Genomic DNA, 18,889 nt, shown 5'->3' with positions numbered 1-18,889 from the left:
CTCTGGCCGCCACATGCCCATGTGGTATGTGCACCCATACCCATACATAACTAAAATTTAATTATAAAAAAGAGAGAGAGAGAAGAAGGGAAGGACGTTCTGCCTTTGATATGGTAGACAAACATGACATCCAAGTTTCCTGTTTGCTTCAAACATCTCATCACAGGGGTTGTAAACACGAACCCATCCTTGAGATAAGCCCCAAGGTATAACTTGTTACTTTTGGTTTGGTTTTTCAAGACAGGGTTTCTCTGTGGCCATGGCTCTCCTGTACTCACTTTGTAGACCAGGCTGGCCTCGAATTCACAGAGATCCACCTGCCTCTGTTTCCCAAGTGCTGGGATTGAAAGGCATGCGCCGCCGCCGCCGCCACCACCACCACCACCACCGCCGCCACCACCACCGCCGCCGGACTGACTGTTGTTGACTCTGAGCTGATTCTGACCCTCTTTCCCAGCAGGGATGGAGAGCAGTCCATTGCTCCCCAGGCTGATAGCCCCACACACAGCTGTGGCTCTATGAGACTCTCAGATAATCTGCTGCACCTAGGGATGTAGATTCTGCCTCAGGATTTCGGCTTGCTGGGGTTTGCAGTCTGTGCTGTAACCCACTAGGAGTCACTTAGTTCTTGTAAAGGCCAGACGTCCTGGGGACAGGATGAGGGCCATCAACACTTTCTTTGCTGGGGCTGTCTAGAGAGATCGCACAGTTTGGGTGATGGAAATGGGTAGGAGAGAGACCAGTTTATAGTTCATGGATCTGTGAGGCGAATTCCAGTCTGTAGAGCAGGCTAGCAGGCTGGAGACCCAGGGAAGAGGCAAGCGCTACAGCCTTGAGTCTAGAGGCAGACCACCTTCCTCAAAGGACCTTGGGCTTTTCTCCTGTATCCTTCAGCTGGTAGACGAGCCTTCCCTACTAGGATGGGGGGATCAGCTTATTCATACTCTACTCACCTAAGTGTTAACTGCATCGTCAAAATGACCAAGTGGCTGAGCACTGCAGATTATTCAAGGCACACAGAATGGCCACCACACCTTACATCTTCAAAGTGTGAGTTCACACTTGCCTCTGAGGAGTTTGCTCACTGGAACACTCCTAGTGCCAGTCTTCATGTTTGGGGCATCTGCACCCAGTGGCTCCCTCTGGCTCTGTGAGGGTGCTATAGAGCTCCGGGCAGGAGGCTGGGTCTTTACCCTGCGTTTCCCCACTTAGTGGATACAGGTAGCTGTCCACGCCTGAGGGCAGCTCTCAGAGGGCGCTGAGCCAACAAGTAGGATGAAGGCCCTCCTCCTAAGACTGTTCTGTGCTGTTTGTTGTTACTGTTTACAGACAGGGCTCACCGTGTAGCCCTGGGGAACTCACTATGGAGGCTGGGGTGGCCCTGAACTTACATGATCCCACATGACTTTGTGGAGTTGGTTTGCTGCTGCCTTGGCATGGGTCCTGGGAGTGGACCAGGTCACCAGGCTGTTGAGCCATCTCACCTGCCCTGGAAGCTCTTCTTTTCTTTCATCCTAAAACCTAAACATTGGTTAAAAGAATTCAAGGCAGATCCTTACTTGAAAAATACTGTGAAGGAGCTGCTGAGGCAAGAGTTGCTGCTTCTGCATGGAGTCGGCAGCATCCCTCGCAGGTAGCTTCCATGTTTTTTTTTTTTTTTTTTAATTCTTTGAAACAAAATACACTGTATTGGGGAGCTCGTCTGGTCTCAGCGGTGGGCTAACTTTTGTTTCAGTGATCTCCAGGCAATAAACAGTTTCCTTTATGTCTTTGTCCTTGAGCAACTTAATGTACTTAGGCAACATTAGAACGGCACCAGCTGAGTAGCTCAGTCCTATGGAGCAAGTAATGACAGCTAAGTTATGTTGGTCAGTTGCTAATTGACTCTCTGTGTTCCAGAGGACTTAGAGTGAGACTGGCCTCGGTGTAGCCCTGCAGTCATTTGTAACGTGCAGCATTGTATGGAAGAGGCCCCCAGAGCAGGGGCACACATTCAGGTCACAGCATTCACAGAGGGCAGGAGAACCCGACTCCCTGCATCGGATCTGGACTCGTTGGCTTAGCCCTGCCTCCTTTAGCTGCTGGCTTAAGTAGGACATTGTAAACTGCAAGTCAGAAACTGACCCTCTAAAGAAGTTTCTGCTGGAGCTGGCGAGGTGGCTCAGTCTTTAAGAGCTGTTCTTGCAGAGGACCTGGGTTCAGTTTCCAGCACCCACATAGTGGCTCAAAACTGTCTATAACTCTAACTCTGAGGGGTCTGATACTCAATTCTGGGCTCTCGGCACACACACGGTGCACATACATGCGTTCATTCAAAACACCAAAACATAAAATAAAATGTAAAGAGACTTTTCTTCAAATCTCATGTAGAAGTGGTATATGCATCAGAGGAAGGAAAGCCTTTTTTAGGTACAGATGTATACATGGGAGTCCTGCATAATATGAGACTCTTGCTTATGTGATTTTTAAATAGAAGCCATGTGTCTGACTGTGTCTAGACTTCAGGGTGCTTACAAAGACGTCATCCCTCTCTTTTTTTCCCAGATAGATAAAAGCCCAGAAGGACTGTTCACTCAGCTGATGACATTGCCCAGAACCTTACAGCAGCAAATCAATCACATCATGGACCCTCCTGGGAGAAACAGGGATGTGGAGGAGACATTACTGCAAGTGGCTCAGGACCCTGACTGCGCTGACGTGGTGCGGCTAGGTGTGTGCACGGGTTTGGTGTTGCACAAGGGCTGGCTGTGGGTAAAAGCAGCCTTTGTGTCCTTCAGACACATTATTTTTTTTCCTTCTTGCCTAACGAGATCCAAGAGAGAGATTGTGTCTGGGGAGAAGAAAAGCTTGAACAATTCAGGGTTTTCCAAATCTCAGAAGCGAGCAATGGGAAAGCGACGGCCAGTGGCTGAAGCCACGCCAATTTGGGTTTTAAGAGCTTAACTTCTACATTATTTGAAAGACGTGTCTGTCCCTTGTGGTGGCCCGAGAAGAAGAAAAGAGAGTGATATTTTTGTTTTGCTGGCATCTCCAGCTTCTCTCTGACTGGTCCCAGGCTGTGCCCAGCCAGCTACCATCTCAGGGCCCTCAGGTCGTGTTTCTCCACATCCACTCCAGGGCCTCCCTAATGTTTATCAAAAGATCCAACCCCGTGTGGCACTGCAGACCCATGTTCCCAGCACTCAGGAGGCTGGGGCAAGGGATTTGCTAGTAGTTTAAAGCCAGCTTGGGCTACGTAAGTGAGCTCGGGATCATCCTAGGTTAACTCACAAAGCAAGACTCTGTCTCTAAAAACAACAGAAAGTCTCAACCTTTTCTTGAGAGACCCACTTCTTTGGAGTAGCAAAGGACAGGAGGGGAAGAAATAACTATAAAACTGAAAGTGACCCTGTCTCTCAGATGAATTCATTGTCTCGATTTCCCTCAGTAAATATTTGTTCATTGGAAATGGAGTTTGCCGTGAGGAATTTGGTGGGTGGCTCCACTGGCCCTCTCAGGAAGCTGCACCGTGTGCTGGAGTGTGCTCGCTCCGCTGCAGCCAGGGCAGGCTGTTGGTGGGTCGGGAAGGCCTGGGCCCTGTGTCTTAGGGTAAATGCTCTCTTCGTTTACTTCTGTGGTAGACGCTTTGCTGCTAGATAAACAAGAAAGATCTCTTTAAATCTTCCTGCGTCTTGGAACTGAGAAGTAGAAGACAGAAGCAGCTTTAAATTCCTACGGTGACCTTTGAGGGTCACCTACCACCCCTCTGGATTTAAGGAGGCCACATTGCGAGCAGTCCAGGCCTTTGCTAGTGCTCACACTGCTGGGCCTGATGACAGCCTCTGCTCCAACACGCTCTTCAGTGTCACTTCCCACAGGGTCAGCACCCTCCAACTACTTCTGTTGAATAGCTGGAAGTTTAGTTCCAGGTTTTTAAGACCACTAAGATGGCAGCCCTCTATCTGGTGGGCTTCTCTTGGTACCCTTTCTGTTTCTGTGTTTTGCAGGGGTCTCATCAATCGTCAGACCTTCGAGCATCAGTCAGAGCACCAAAGGCCTTTTTACTGCTGGTAAGAGCTTCAGAAACAGGCACCTGTGGTGCACCTGCCGGACAGGAGTGCACCAATGCTGTTGCTTGAAACACAAAGCTTTGCATCTGCATCTCCCTTGTACAGTTCTGACCCTTCACAGCCATACACCCCAACACTGCAGTACCATAGGCTCAGTCACCAACTGACGCGCTAGCAGGATGCTTGGCCTCTCCTCTCAGTTCCTCAAATAACTCCTGTGTGGAGTTTGTTCCTCAACTTTCTATATTGAAATCACACCTACAAAGCACTGCAAAACCAGCAGTGCCGGGTGCTCCCTCCCCTTTGCCCCATTTTCACAGACACCTCCTTCTTTCTCTTGGTAAATAAGGTATTTTTGTTTTCACTGCTGTTTCCTGAGTAATGTATTTATGTTGCCATTCTTCTGCTCCCTATGTGCTACTGGCAGGCAGTGCTTTAGCCACACGCTCACGTCCTCCCCTCTCTCCATGCTCCTGCCAGGCCAGCCCGCTCATGTGCTCCCTCCTTCCCACACTTGCAGTTTGGGCTAAGTCACTATTGAAAACTTAACCCTGAGATAAGGCACATGGTCTGCTTTTCCCGCCCTGCCCAGGCTGTGTCTTCCTCTGCCCTGTCGGGACTTTCTGGTCCTCTTTGTCTACGCCTTTCACTCTCTTGGTGCATAGTGTCATTTAGATGAGCAGGTTCCTGAAAAAGAATTAATTTGGAGACTGTATTTGAAACTCCTTTCCCTACCCTCACGTGTGGTCAATATCTAGGACAGAGTAAAAATAATTTCCCTTCGAACCTGGAGGTTGTAGGGTTTGGTGATGCACACCCATAATCCTAGCACGAGTTCAAGGCCATGCTTGTCTTCATAACAAGACCCTGTCTCTAAGCAAGGGGTAGGGGGAGGACAGAATTTTGAAATAATTACTGCAATTAATTTCTCACTTTCTGGACTACTGTTGAAGTTCAAAGCCATTTTGATCCTTAGTCCATCGTGTGTGTTCTTTCTGGAAGCTTGCAGAGTCTTCATTCTCCCCGGGCTGTGGAGTCCCGGTGGCATGCTGTGACGTGACTGTTTGATCTCTCTAAGTGGGAAAACCCAGAGTATTCTTTCATTTTTCCTTTTTTTTTTTTTTTTTTTTTTTTTTTTTTTTTTAAGTTTTCATTCTGAAAGTCCTCTATCCAGATGCTAGCACTCCTAGACTAGGGGTTTCGCTCCTCCTTTTGTCTCATATGTGTTACCTCATGCTCTTTTCCTCTGCTCTCTGGGAGGTTTCTCAACTTTAGTTGTGACCCTGCAAGTCCGTCTGTGTGTTTGGGGTATTGGGTATCACACACACTGCAACCACTTTCCCACTGAGTAACTCTCCTGGACCGTGCTCCTTTACTTTTTGTTTCCAGCCCTCCCGTCAAGTATAGCCTTAGATGTCGCCAACTAAAGTCACTCTGTTGATGAGTAGGGTGTGGGGAACCTCCTCTCTCCCCACGCTTTCCAGCACTTGGCATCATCAAGCAAATGCCTTTTGTAGCTCTGTCTTTGTTCACGGACCCATGCGTTGAACATCTGTCCTGTGCTGGCTGCTCGGGATATGAAAGTGGGCATTGGCCTTCCTGCCTCTTGAGCTGGGGACGGAGACAGACACACATGTTACTGGAAATGATGCAGAGTGACCTTTCACCCTGCACCTGCTCCTTGGGTGTGAGACTGCCCTGCTCGCAGCATGCAACATTGCCCTCCTGGGTCTGTGGAAAGATCTGGCCAGGTTTCAGCAGCACTAACCACCAAGTCAGCTGCAGAAAAGATCTCCCACAACTCAGCACTGCGCAGCTTTGTGTTTCTAACTAAGGTAGTCCTTTATCCGCTGCTCCTGCTGGTGTCTGGCAAGGCTGACATGGGGGGGAGGGTGTTGGTTGGTTTGCTTGCGTGAGTCAGGCTCTTGTGTTGTGCCCACAGCGCTGGCTGCTCCTTTGGTTTCCTTGAGCTGGGCTTCCCTGCTAGAAGGAACATTTTAATGCTTTTAGTTGTGATAACGCTATTATTTGGGTCTGTTTTCTTTTTAAATCTGAGTCTTTCAGAAAGACATGCTAAAATACTTATGGATAATAACACAATGCCTGGGATTTGCTTCGTGGTGGCAGAAGTGGATTCTGGATTGTTTCTGAGCTGATGTGTTGTTGCAACGCAATAAAGATAGGTAGGGCTGTATCAGCGTTCTGTTATCCTGTCAGGATTTTTATAATCATATTTAAGACGGGGCATCACATATCCCTGGCCAGCCTCGAACTCTCAATCCTCCTGTCTCCACGCTCGTGTGCTGGGATAACAGGTTTGCACCACCACACCTGGTTTTAGTGCTGACCAAATCCAGGGCTTCATCCATGCTAGGCGAGTGCTCTGACTGAGCCACATGCAGCCCTTGTTTGGGTTTTGAGGCAGAATATTGCTGTGTAGTCCAGGAGGATCCTCCGGCTTAGCCTCGGAATCTCTGTCTGTTAATGTCAGTTTGTGCATATGTTTAATTTTTTGTAGTCATGGGTAGGAAATTGTAGGAAAACCAACCTGATTTTCTTCATTGGCCTCCTTTAATCAATGAGAAGCTTTACACTTCTCATTGGGTTAAACTAAACTTTTGGTCACTTAAAGCCTTGTGGCCCTTTGGGTCCAAACAACAGAGAAACTGAAGGGCTCTGTTCCATCATGTGCCTGGTTTTAATAAAAGTACCTTCAGTTGTGGCAATATCTTAACTGGAGGAGCAGCCTCTGACTGTAAAAACTGAATGACAGTACTGTCATGAGCCCCACCCAAATAAACCTAAAATTACTTTTCTATTTGAATAGTGAAGACTAGACAGAAGTGGGAAAAAAAAATCAGTGTGAATCCCAGCACCATCTCCTGAGACAGGCCCTGGGTCCTTCTCCACTAATTTCTCCCATTTGCCAGCAGAGGGCAGTGGTGACAGAACCTGCCGCCCAGGTTCCTGCAGGGCTGTGGAGCTCTGCACCGGGAGCTCTATGCTGCTTCCCCAGCAAGGACTTGCTTCACTTCCAAGCCCCCCACCCCACCCCACCCCACTTCCCTCCTGCACTGTACTGTTGGGGTGCATAGGCAGCAGAAACAGCAGAGAATGGTGATCCTGCAGTCTGTGGGTCTTGTGACCTTGCTCCTGGCCTCTCTGTGTATGGTGTGACATCTGGAAACACCCTGCCGACTGTGTTGAGAAGCATGGCAGTGTGGTGTGTTCCTGAGCAGCCTGACCCTCTATCTTCATGGCCTCCCTTTGCATTTCTCACTGTCAGATATACGCATGTTCTAGTTTGAACTCAGATAATGCTCTGTCCCATTTCTGTGGAAGCTTCTTCTTTAGGAGCTGGTCTCCAACTCTGTTGTTAGCAGAGCAGAGCCGCAGGGCTCTCTTCAATTTCCCTAGCCCTTGCAGAAAGTGCTTTGCTGTTGAGGGCATCACATCTCTGTTCACAAAAGACAAGTTAAGCCATCTATCTTTGTCTGAGCAGCAGCCCTTTATAGAGTCTCTGCCTGGCCTGGAAACTTTGAGCCACAGCAGCCTGAGTGAGCTGGTGTGAGGACCAGAAGGTAGGAAATGAGAGACTCAGTGACCAGCCTGAAACATAAGCCAGATGCCAGGCATGGTGGCGCACGCCTTTAATCCCAGGACTCGGGAGGCAGAGACAGGTTGATCGATGTGAGTTTGAGGCCAGCTTAGTCTGCAAAGTGAGTCTAGGACAGCCAAGGCTACACAGAGAGACCCTGTCTCAAAAAACAAACAAACAAAAAAAGAAACATAAGCCAGAACGGCACCGAGGATGGTCCCAATGCTGCACTCAGCATTCAAGGGATGCAGAGCTTCCCTGGGGGCAGAGAGGAGCCACTGAAGGATGCAAGGAAGACAGGGAGAGCTGTTGCCAGAGAGACCAGCAGATAGAGATAGAGATAAAGCCAGCCAGCCAGCTGAGGGACCCCTGCAGCCCAAGCCCAGGCTGCACAGACAAGAGAAGAGCCCAGAGTGGAGTGTGCAGGACACAGGAGTAAAGCAGGCAAGCACAAGGGAGACACAGTTCCCAGAGTGCTGCCTCAGAGGCAGAGGGGCCACCCTCTGAGGTGCTGGGGGGCTTGGGGGGGCTAGTGAGTCTAATTTTCCCCACCTGTCTTTATAGTCAATCAGCATTAGCTCTGGGGGCAGATCCCTCTCCAACTTCAAAAGAGTCAGCTGAATTAACAAGACAGGTTTAGTCTTGTCCCAAAGAAATATCCCAGCATGCCTCATTGCTCCTCAGCCCTTTCCTGAAACACAGTTGAGCCAATCGTTACTTTTGTCTTACATCATCTTTCTAATGATGTGTTTGTCACTCAAGCTTGAGCATTCTCTCTCTCCCTCCCTGCCTCTCTCCTTCCCTCCCTCAGTTCTAACACGGTCTCTGTAGCTGAGGCTGCTGGGAACCCTGTTCTTCTGGCTTTGGTCTCTGAATTTTAGGATAGTAAGTGTGCACTGCCATACCCAACTAAGTCTAAAACTTGTCAAATTAAGTTGTAGCTCTGCCTCAGATGAGCTTTTCCTTGTGGACAGGCCACATAGAAGCTCACTGTGAGTGTTTGGAGGTCTACTGACTTCCTCAGCAAAGGTGGGAATATAGAATTATGGTGTGTTGGCGGGACAATTCTGTCCGCTAATGGTTTCTTTCTGAATTCAATGTGTGGTGTAGATGGCTGTTTTTCTTCCTTTCAGCCTGTCTTTGTTTATTAGACCAGGGCCCCTTTCATGCTGAGCAGACACTCAGAACTACACCAGCCCCTAGACCGCAGTCCTGTTGGCTGTAGCTAACACAAACAACTCCTGCCCTGGGGGTGCCACTCTGCACTCTGTATAGAATCACTTCTGGAGTCAGGTTCCCCCACCTGTCCCCGTGCCTCCGAAGCCCTCGCTGTCCTTTGAAGAGCACTGTCTGTTTCAGTTGTAGGAAATTGTTGGTTGAAAATTTTAAAACCTTTGCTGAAATTACTCTGTTTGTTCTTTCTTCACCTGATGCAAACCGCAGCTCCTGTGAGAACCTGGTGGGACTGCGCACATCAGGGTCAGATGGCTACAGACAGAGCCCGTGAAAATCTAACCCGGCCCTTCTGCATGGCAGGGTACATAAACTCTTGCACTGCAGACATTCCCATAGCTTTGAGGAGCTCAGATTCACAGCCACGCCTGGCTTGTGGACCTTTTGTTACCTAGGCGAGCATCCTACAGATGAGCAACTGAGGCCAGAGGGGAGAGTCACTGTTGTACCATCATCCATCCAGGGGCCTCTTAATCATTTCCCAGTGTTCTTTGTAGCACTGTTCCCTGCTGCAGTCTTTCTGTTCAGTCAAGGGAAGTTTCTAATGCTCTAAGCAGCTGAGTGTGGCACCCAGGGCTGCTCAGCCACGATCAGTATTTACCTGACGCTCCAAGGAGCTTGTCACTAAGCTTTCAGAAGGTGAGTCGGCTCCCAGCCATGACTCAGCAGCCTGGGCTTGCTGCAATGAGCCTTGCATGTGTGACTGACTGCCTGACTTCTGCTCTGTCTTCTCATTGGTTCCTCTGGAACTGAAAACTGCACCTTATGTAATGATCTTCCAGCCCTAGTGTTCAGGTGGGTGAGGCTGGCCAGAGTTGTTGCTCCAGGGAGAAAATTAAGAGGGGTAGAGACAGTGAAAAACCCCGAGTTTCTCAATAAGATCATGTCAAGCTGAGAGCATGCATCCAGACGCCCGTCTGCTAATGATTTTGAGAACCCTGCCTTTCTCTCTGTCACTGCCTGCAGTACCCACAGGTTCTAAGCAGACAGACAGCATCCAAGTAACAGGGCCAGGTAGTTTAAAAGACTGCTCCCTGGAATGACTCCTGCCACCTCTAACCCACAGCACAGACCACGGTGTGCAGCTCAAAGAGAAAAAGACTTCAGTTCCTCAGGCCACACCCTCAAGCCCCAACCAGAGCTCACCTTCAGCACAAGGAAGTCCGATCCCTAATACCATCCGCAGCAGGGCGAAGAGCTAGCTTTCTGTTTACCCCATTGTTCGTGTTTCCCATAAGCCTCGGAGCCTCTTCTCTGGGATCTTGTGGGATGAAGGGAGGGGGCTATGAGGGCCGGTTGTCAGAGGATTCAGCTAGGCACCTACTGTGTGCTGATGTGTACCAGCCACTGCACCAGGTGAAAGGGATATAGGGTGACTAGAACAAAGTCCCTGTCCTGGGGGAGCTGTCAGCCCAGGCAGGGAGGCAGGAGAATCTGCTACACGCACTGTGCGGTGGTTAAATGCTCTGTGAGAGAGATGAGCAACCAAGCATGAGAGAGCAACCTGGCATGTACACTAAGCAGGAAGCAGTTGGAATAACATTAGTTGTAGGCAGACAGGTGGCAGGCATGCGACACACAGAAAGCCACGAGCTGCTGTGCCTCCTCCATTAGGAAAGACCTATAAAACTCAGTGGCAGGCCAGGCGTGGTGGCACACGCCTTCAATCCCAGCACTCAGGAGGCAGAGGCAGGTGGATCGCTGTTAGTTCTACAAAGGGAGTCTAGGACAACAACAGCTACACAGAGAAACCCTGTCGAAAAAAAAAAAAAAAAAAAACTCAGTGGCTGCCAGAACCCCATAACTCAAAAGACTTGCTATCCCAGGAAGCCCAGTCAAGTGAGCAGCATGGTACTGCGTAACAGAGGCCCACCTCAGAGTCTGAAACACGTTGCTTCTGGCCTTTAATAGCCTCCAACCCACAGGTCTTCTAGAATGCCCCAGTCAGCCCGTCATAGCCCGACTGAAGACAAGCCTCTGAGCAGTGGCACTAGGCCTCCAGCTGCATGCCCACCGGCCAGGGCTCAGATTGTCTCACGCACGGTTCTTTTCTCTTGCAGGTGTGAAGAAGTCAGTGGTTTATAGTTCACGGAAACTGAACAAAATGTGGAAAGGGTGGCTGAGAAAAGCATCCTGACTTGGCTGGTTCTGTGTTATGTGTAGACTATGAATAAATGGCTCCGTGCTTTTTGATAGAGCTTTATTTGTCACTCCGACTGCTTGAAATTGAAGAGACCAAGGTTTGCATCGTACTTAACAGGGTTTGTTTTTGGGTTTTGGTTTTTGGTTTTTTTTTTTATTAGACAAGATCTCACTTTGTAGCCCTGGCTGGCCTCAAACTCACAGAGGGCCATCTACCTCTACCTCCTGAGTGCTGGGATTAAAGGTGTGAGCTACCATGCCTGACTATACTTGAACTTTGCATCTCAAAAAAAGTCCTCTATGTACAGAGTTGTGAGGGTGCTTTGTGGTCCGTGTAGGGTAAGAGGCTCTGTCTTTGAGGACACACAGAGTGAGGCATGACAAGTGCCACTGTGCTTGTGAACTTGCAGCCTGGAAAGACTCCCAGGTGCATGCGCTGGGCTCTCTTCATAGTGCCCCTCCCCCATACGTTTGTGTTGTTTTGTTTTGCTGCCTGTTTATATGAAAGAATGACTTTGGTTGCAGAGCCCAAGACAACCTTTTGCAGACTCTGCCTGCTGGAACCCAGTAACACCGACTGATTCACCTGCCCTCCTCTCCTCTCCTCTCCTCTCCTCTCTCTGCCCTTGTTGTGTCGGCATCCCACTAAGGCTGGCTCATCTCCTGATAGCAGACTGCTTACAGCTTAAGTGCTATCCACATCTGGGAAAACAGAGACTTTTTTTTCCCTTGAGACAAGGTTTCTCTGTGTAGCCCTGGCTGTCTTGGAACTCTCATTGTAGACCAGGCTGGCCTCGAACTCAGAGATTCACAGCCCCTGCAGTTCTCTGTCGGTGCTGGTGTGAATAACTGGCCAAAGAGCAGAGCCAGCTTCATCAGCTCAAACCTGAGCCACTTGCCTGCTCAGCTGGCAGGCTGGGAGGAGGAAGGACACCAGGAAGCGGTTACATCACCAACCTTATGTCTTATCTGTCCCATCAAACCTCAGGGTCTTTGTAACCTTGTGTCCTCTCTGTCCACCTCACAGTTTCCACTGCTCAGTGCTTCAGCTCGGACCCTCGATTCTGACAACATAGGTCTTCTTCTGCCTTAGAGTCCATCTCATTGCAACCTCACCTAGAAGCCTCACAGCATATACTAGCTTCTCTTTGTATTGCTGAGATACGGGACTATGACCAAAGCCAGCTTAGGGAGGAAAGGGTTTAGTGCAGCTTGTAGTCTATCCAGGGAAGTCAGAACAGGGACTGGAGGCAGGAAGTGAAGCAGAGGCCGCGGGAGAAGTGCTGCTCCCTGTATTGCTCCCCATAGCTTACTCAGCCCGCTCTCTCACAGCACTCAGCACCCCCTGCCCAAAGGTGGCACTACCCATAGAGGGATGGGCCTTCTCGTCAATCAAGAAAATACCCCTGAGACTTGTCTATGGGCCAATCTGATGGAGGCGTGTTCTCAGTTGAGGTTTTCTCTTCCCAGATGACCTTGGCCTGTGTCAAGTGGACAGAAGTGTCCAGCACAGTTAGCATATGGGTAAACTTTCACTGCAAACTGTAAGACTTTTAGGCAAATTGTTTAGTCTCTGTGAACAGTGTTTCCCCCTGAAATGGGATGGCCTTACCCGATTCCTTCAGGCGGCCTCTGGTGCACCTGTTTGTACTGTAAGCGCCCCCCCCCCCCCCTTTTCCCTTGTTTAGTGGTGATCACTGCCATTGTCTTTTGTGTCACATCACCAGAGATTATTGTTTGGTTTGGTTTTGTTTGTTTGTTTTTGAGACAGGGTTTCTCTGTGTAGCCTTGGCTGTCCTGGACTCACTTTGTAGACTAGGCTGGCCTCGAACTCACAGTGATCCGCCTGCCTCTGCCTTCCAAGTGCTGGGATTACAGGCGTGCATCACCTCACCAGAGATTTTTTTTTTTTTTTCGTAACAGGCTAAAGTGGTCTCTGCTGTTTATAAGACACAATGAGAACCTCCCCTCAGGCTGGACAGCATCCTCTGTTTGAGCTCTGTCGCACCGTCTACCCCATGTCCAATAAAGCCTTTTCAATCCCACAGGAGTTATGTGCAAAGAAACTACTCATCAGAGCTTAGAACATCAGGTTCATCTTCCAGATGTGGAATTTGAGGTCTCCTGAGAGGGAGGTACAGCTTCGGGTCATGACACAGCTGTGTAGCAGCTGGGACATCAACCTTGGCCTCCAGTCTTCTGTCTCCTGCCTCTTCTCATCAGCCCACAGCTTTTACAAGTCATGAACACGTGAGCCTTCTTTTCCTCCTGCCCTGGATCCTTGCCTATCCCTCTGTGCATTCCCAGCAGCAAATTTATATCTAAGCTGGGACTCATCAACCAAGTGTATAGAATGAAAAATTAGGTGTCTCCTGAGGAAAACTGAGCAGGAAGCCCCTTCTCAACCTGAAATAGGTCCCGCTCTGCCTCCTCACAGCTGTATTCTGGGTGTTCAGCCTAGGAAATCCCAGTGCTTGTGTCCATAATATTGTCATCCTCAGTCTGCCCAGGTTGGTATCAGAATTAAGTGAGTTTACATAGCATGGTTACAGATCAAACCAGGTGTATCCATCAGTCTTGTCGAGAAAAGCTGGACTCCTTACTTGTATCGAATAGAGTTAATAACAGTCCCCAAAGATTGGAAGGGCCAGTAAACAAGAGAGGGCACTGAGAGAAGGAAAGAGGTGACACGCAGAAGCCAGAGACTCTGCTAGCACCCCTGGGCTGGAACCAACAGGCCTATGCCTGCTGCTGTGTTGCTAAAGTTACTGCCTGTGGTGATTTCAAAATGCTCATAAATGTTGGCCCTCCTCCCACCAGTAGGCGGAATCTAATTTTTCTTTGAATATGAGCTGGCTTTAATGACTAACTTCTAACAGACTGCAGCAAACAAGATGTTAATGTGATTTCAGAGGCCAGAACCTACAAGGCAGCACAGCTTCCACTTGGCTCTCTAAATACCTCCTCTTAGAACCAAGCTGCCATGTCCTGAGGAGGCAGAGACCACCATTTAGAGAGCCAAATGTGTTTGATCTGGCAGGTAAGTGAGTGAGCAATGCTTTGTGACGTTCCACCCTGACTTCTCTGCCTCGCTGGGCCCAGTCAGCTCTGATCGAAGGGTGAATAAGCAAATGAATGTTGTTCAAACTAAGTTTGCTTGAGACCTGTGTGCCAGGATGGACAAAGGGGACAGTGTCCTGCCACTGCCAGACGCCACTTGGCAGCCACCATGGTTGCCACTACTGCTGTGGGAGTTAGGCCAGGCACCTCTCTCTTCCTCCTACCTCATCTCCCACACTGTGTCCCCAGTGGGCAAAAGCTAATGGAAAGCTGGCTGCTGAGGAATGTAGTTTCCAGGCTCTGATCCCCAGCAGAGCAGAATGGTGTAGAGAGATTGGGTATGAAACAGGCTCACCAGGTAGCACCTGGCCCAGGCCCCTCCTGGAGTGACTCAGCATCTGCTGTGCCCTTCATTCCGCATGGAGACACCTGTCTGGCTGCAGCCAACTGCAAGGAAAATGGGCTCGAGCTGGCCAAAAGGAGCAGATATGTAGTCCTTGGCACTATCTCATCCCCCTCTGGGCAGTGGTGACCCTCTCAGAAACAACCCTGGATAGATACAGCTTCTTGTGGAGACCACTGTCTGCACTGTCTGCAGAGAGGAAGTACAGGAGAGCAGGTGAGAACAAGAGCTGTTCATCCTGCATCTGTGTCCCTGCTGTCCTTAGCTTGTGCCTCAGTCGGGCAGAGTCCCTGGCCTGTTGGAGGGACCCAACCCCTCACGGCTGAAGTGCTTTCCCTTGTAGTCCTACCACTAAACATGCCATCAGGGCCTGCTACTGCGCAGTGAGCACTACTGAGAGTGCTTGCCGTTCAAAACATTTCTCACATTAACTCTCACAGCCACCCTACAAGGCAAGCGCTGTTTTGTTCTAACTTGACCCCTAAGGAGCCAATACTAATCTTTGAGGAATTTTGTACTCAGAGCTGCTCAGTTAAATGACAGGCTGGGTTCAAAGCCAACTCCTCTGAGTGGTGCTACTCCAGCGGGTGCCTTAGCTGTCATGTACCTGGGCTCAGCAGGCAGAGGGATGGGATCAGTGTAACTGCTAGTATATAGCTGCCCCCCCCCCCCCCCCCCCGTTTGCCTGCCTTTCAGGGTCCTAGCAACCTCTGGCGTCATTGCCTGCCACCAACTCAGTGCATGTGCCAGTTAAAAAGCACCTGCCTGACACTCCCCTCTCTCTCTTTCGTGTGTGTGTGTGTGTGTGTGTGTGTGTGTGTGTGTGTGTGTGTGTGTGTGTGTGTGTGTGTCTGGCTCCTCTCTTTGTCCTTTGCCCTTATGGCTCTGTTCCCATCTGTCTGCCTGCCTGTCTGCTTGTTCAATCACTCTACCCTTCCCCAGGCCCTAACTCCTCTCTTCTTCCCCCCTCCCCACAAATAAACCTCCCTTATACCAGGTATGTTGTGGTGGCATTGATTATTATTATTATAACAGTAGCTCCTGGTGTTACTTCCACTAGGTACCTGCCCTTTGGAATTACAAACCCTTTACTCCATCCATTAAAGAGATGCTGGCAAAGAAACTGCTGCCCCGGTTTCTGGTAGAAACACTGCTTCAGAACTCACAGCTGCCATTGCAAGTAACATCCCAAAAGACTGAGTCTTTCCATATTAATCCTGGGGAAGGAGAGATGGCTCAGTGGTTAAGAGCACTGGCTGCTCTTACAGGACCTGGGTTTGGTTCCCAGAGTTCCCATGGTGACTCAAAACCATTTGTAACTCCAGTTCCAGGGGATCCAATACCCTCTTCTGGCCCCTACAGGCATTGTACCCATGTGTATATGCAGACAAGCAGGTATACGGGAAAAGCTTTTTTTTTTTTTAAGATTTATTCTTTTCTTTATTTTTTATTATTTGGTTGGTTGGTTTTTTCAAGATAGGGTTTCTCTGTGTGTAGCCTTACCTGTCCTGGACTCACTTTGTAGACCAGGCTCAAAGATTTATTCCCTCCCCCCCCAACACACACAGGGCTTTTTTTGTATAGCCTTGGCTGTCCTGGACTTGCTTTGTAGACCAGGCTGGCCTTGAATTCACAGAAATCCGCTTGCCTCTGCCTCCTCAGTACTGGCATTACAGGCATGTGCCACCACGCCCAGCTCAAAGATTTATTCTTAAATGTGTGTATGTGTGTAGTGAGTGGGTTCTTGGAGGCCAGAGATGTTGGATCTTTACACAATTGTGACCCACCTCACATGGGTGCTGAGAATTGAGCTTGGATGCCTTGGAAGACTAATACATACCTTTAACCACTGAGCTATCTCTCCAGCTCACCAAAATTTTTTTTTAAAAACAGAGCCGGGCTTAGTGGCGCATTCCTATAATCCTAGCACTCAGGGCAGCAGAGGCAGGTGGACCTCTGTGAGTTTAAGGTCAGCCTGGTCTACAAAGCAAGTCCAGGACAGCCAAGGCTACACAGAGAAACCCTGTCTCGAAAAGCCAAAGGGGCAGAGGATGAGATAGCAATTGAGGAAGACCCCTGACATTGACCTCTGGCCTTCCCACATACATACTTGTGTACGTGCATGCTAATTTAAAATGTTTAAGTAGGTACTGGAAGGATGGCTCAGCGGTTAAGAACATTTGCTGCTCTTACAGGGGACCTGGGTTCATTTCTCAACAGATGATTAACTGCCACCTGTAAACCAGCTCCCGTGGATCCGTGACCCCTTGTTGCCTCTACAGGCATGCATGCACCTAGTGCATATTCATACATTCAGGTATGGGCAGTAAATAGACACTTCACATTTTTTGAAGAGAGGAAATGGTCTAGCACTAATGGGAGGCTGATAAAATGATACATGACTGGCCTCAATAATCCTACCACAAAGATAATACCTTTTTCTTTTCCTTTCCTCAGCCACCAAGGACACTGAGGGCTGCAAAAGTCAAGTAACAGGCAGGCAGTTTCATAGCATAGCTGGCCTCAATAATCCTACCACAAAGATAAGACCTTTTAATACCTTTTTCTTTTCCTTTCCTCAGCCATCAAGGACATTGAGGGCTGCAAAAGTCAATTAACAGGCAGACAGTCTCATAGCAAGGCTCTGAATTCAGTTCTGCCTGACTGTAAAGTCCTGTCACTCTCCCAACACATGGAGCCTTTGGGCCTTGCCTTCAAAGTGTGGTCCCGTCTCCAAATTTGCCCAGAAGCAGTCTCCTGTAGCAGCTTCCCACTGGTGGCCTTGATATAAGGGTACTTGATGTGTTTCCTTCCATTTTCTGTTTCCTTCTGATACCTAATAAGGCTATAGAAAGTTCACTCCAAAGGCTGCCCAAGATGGAACTCAGTGACCAAGCACTTAGTAGTGTGGAGATGCCTTGGGCTCCATCCCAGCATCGCCTCTCCCACAAAATCTTCTAGAATGAGCCACTTTGAAGAGATGATGTATGACCTGTCAGAATTAATAAGAGATTTTGAAGCCAGTGAAACGCCCTCCCTTTGCAGGTAAGGCAGGCCAGTCAGAGGATGGGATGGCCAGGGTCACAGCCGTTGACAGCCTGTACCAAACCCATGTCTCTTCTTTCTTCACTCCCCTTTTACTTCTGCCCTTTGTTTTACACCACCCCCACCTCAGCACACAGGGAGGTTGGTTTAGAGTCCAGGGCTCCCACATCTGAGAGCCTGAAAGCACATAATCTATGGGCTCAGTATATTAAAACATTCCAGGGCATCCATAGAACTCCTGCTTTTGGCTTGCATTTCGTCGCCCTCAGGCAATCCCTGTGTAAGCAATCGACTCTAGTGAACTGTAGCTATAAGAAGCCCACAATTGCAGATTACAGCTGGTTGTGCACAGGTAGGTGGCAGGATGTGGAAAGAAGAAGAGTCTAAAGCAGTGGTTCTCAGCCCTTTTTTTTTTAATGGTGTGCTAGGGTCTGGAGGCCTGGAGTGCTGTCCCAACTATAATGATCTTACAATGCAGAAAGCAGTCACGTGGGTAAATTATGGATTCTGCTCTCTATAAGTGCTTAATTGTAGGGATAATTATAGGGTACTGTGAAGTTTCATCAAAGCAATGGCAAACATTGTCTAAGCTGTTACGGTATGCCAGGTACTGTCCTAAGGACCTTCTACATACTTACTTGTTTAATCCTCACCACAACCTTATGTAATAAGGCTCCTTTTTATCTCTATTTTCTGCATGAGGCAACAGAAGCCCAGAGAGGTAAGATCTTGTGCTCGGTGTTGCAGGCAACTCATGGCAGCCAGGATTCAAAACCGGGCCATCCAGTTCCAAGCCCTTTCTCTTTCACCCTCTTGGTTAAAGCACTTTTGATCACCTTACTGTTTTGGTCAGGAGGGAGAGACACCTGGCTGTCGCCATAAGAACAAGGAGAAGTTGCCCAGAGGAGAGAGCAAAGCGTACCAGGCATAGGGTGAGGGTGTTCAGGAGCTCTGTGTGTGGAGAGCAAGAGATTTAGCAAGGGATTTAGGGAACAACTGGCCAAAGATGAGGAAAGTAGCAGGCAGATTCTGATCAGGAGTGGGGCTGTGACAGGCCCAGTCAGGAAAGGCTTTATGGGGCCTGGTTGGAGGTCAGCCAGGATCCCCAGAGCAGTGATGGCCAGTGGGAAATTTGTGTCAGAGTGACAAAGCAGGGAAAGACTAGTCAAGGGCAGAACTGTTGGCAAGGCAGCAAGAGACCCATTGGGTGATACTATGGCAGTAGATTTTCGTACACACACAATGGCTGACTAGGAGGAAGGTGGCACCACACCAGGGTCCTGGCTGGAGGACAAGGAAGACAATGATGTTTGTGGGGCCCGAGCTGGAGACTCAGAAGAACAGATCTGGGGATGGCAC

The 18,889-nt window shown here is 49.2% G+C and overlaps 1 protein-coding gene across 1 annotated transcript in view; it reads left to right on the top strand.

The window, feature by feature from the left end:
- The window catches only part of Tamm41 (TAM41 mitochondrial translocator assembly and maintenance homolog), a 37,609-nt gene extending 26,516 nt beyond the window's left edge, over positions 1 to 11,093 (top strand). The window contains exons 6-8 of the mRNA XM_051155110.1: positions 2,545 to 2,710; positions 3,987 to 4,049; positions 10,941 to 11,093. Coding sequence (XP_051011067.1) covers positions 2,545 to 2,710; positions 3,987 to 4,049; positions 10,941 to 11,017 — 306 coding nt within the window. The 3' untranslated portion in view covers positions 11,018 to 11,093. The remainder of the gene's footprint in view (positions 1 to 2,544; positions 2,711 to 3,986; positions 4,050 to 10,940) is intronic.
- The last annotated feature ends 7,796 nt before the right edge of the window (positions 11,094 to 18,889 follow it).

Source organism: Acomys russatus, chromosome 13 (genome assembly GCF_903995435.1).
Source record: "Acomys russatus chromosome 13, mAcoRus1.1, whole genome shotgun sequence".
NCBI classification, from domain to species: domain Eukaryota; kingdom Metazoa; phylum Chordata; class Mammalia; order Rodentia; family Muridae; genus Acomys; species Acomys russatus.
Note: the sequence above shows the minus strand (reverse complement) of the source record. Positions and strands in the feature narration are given on the sequence as shown.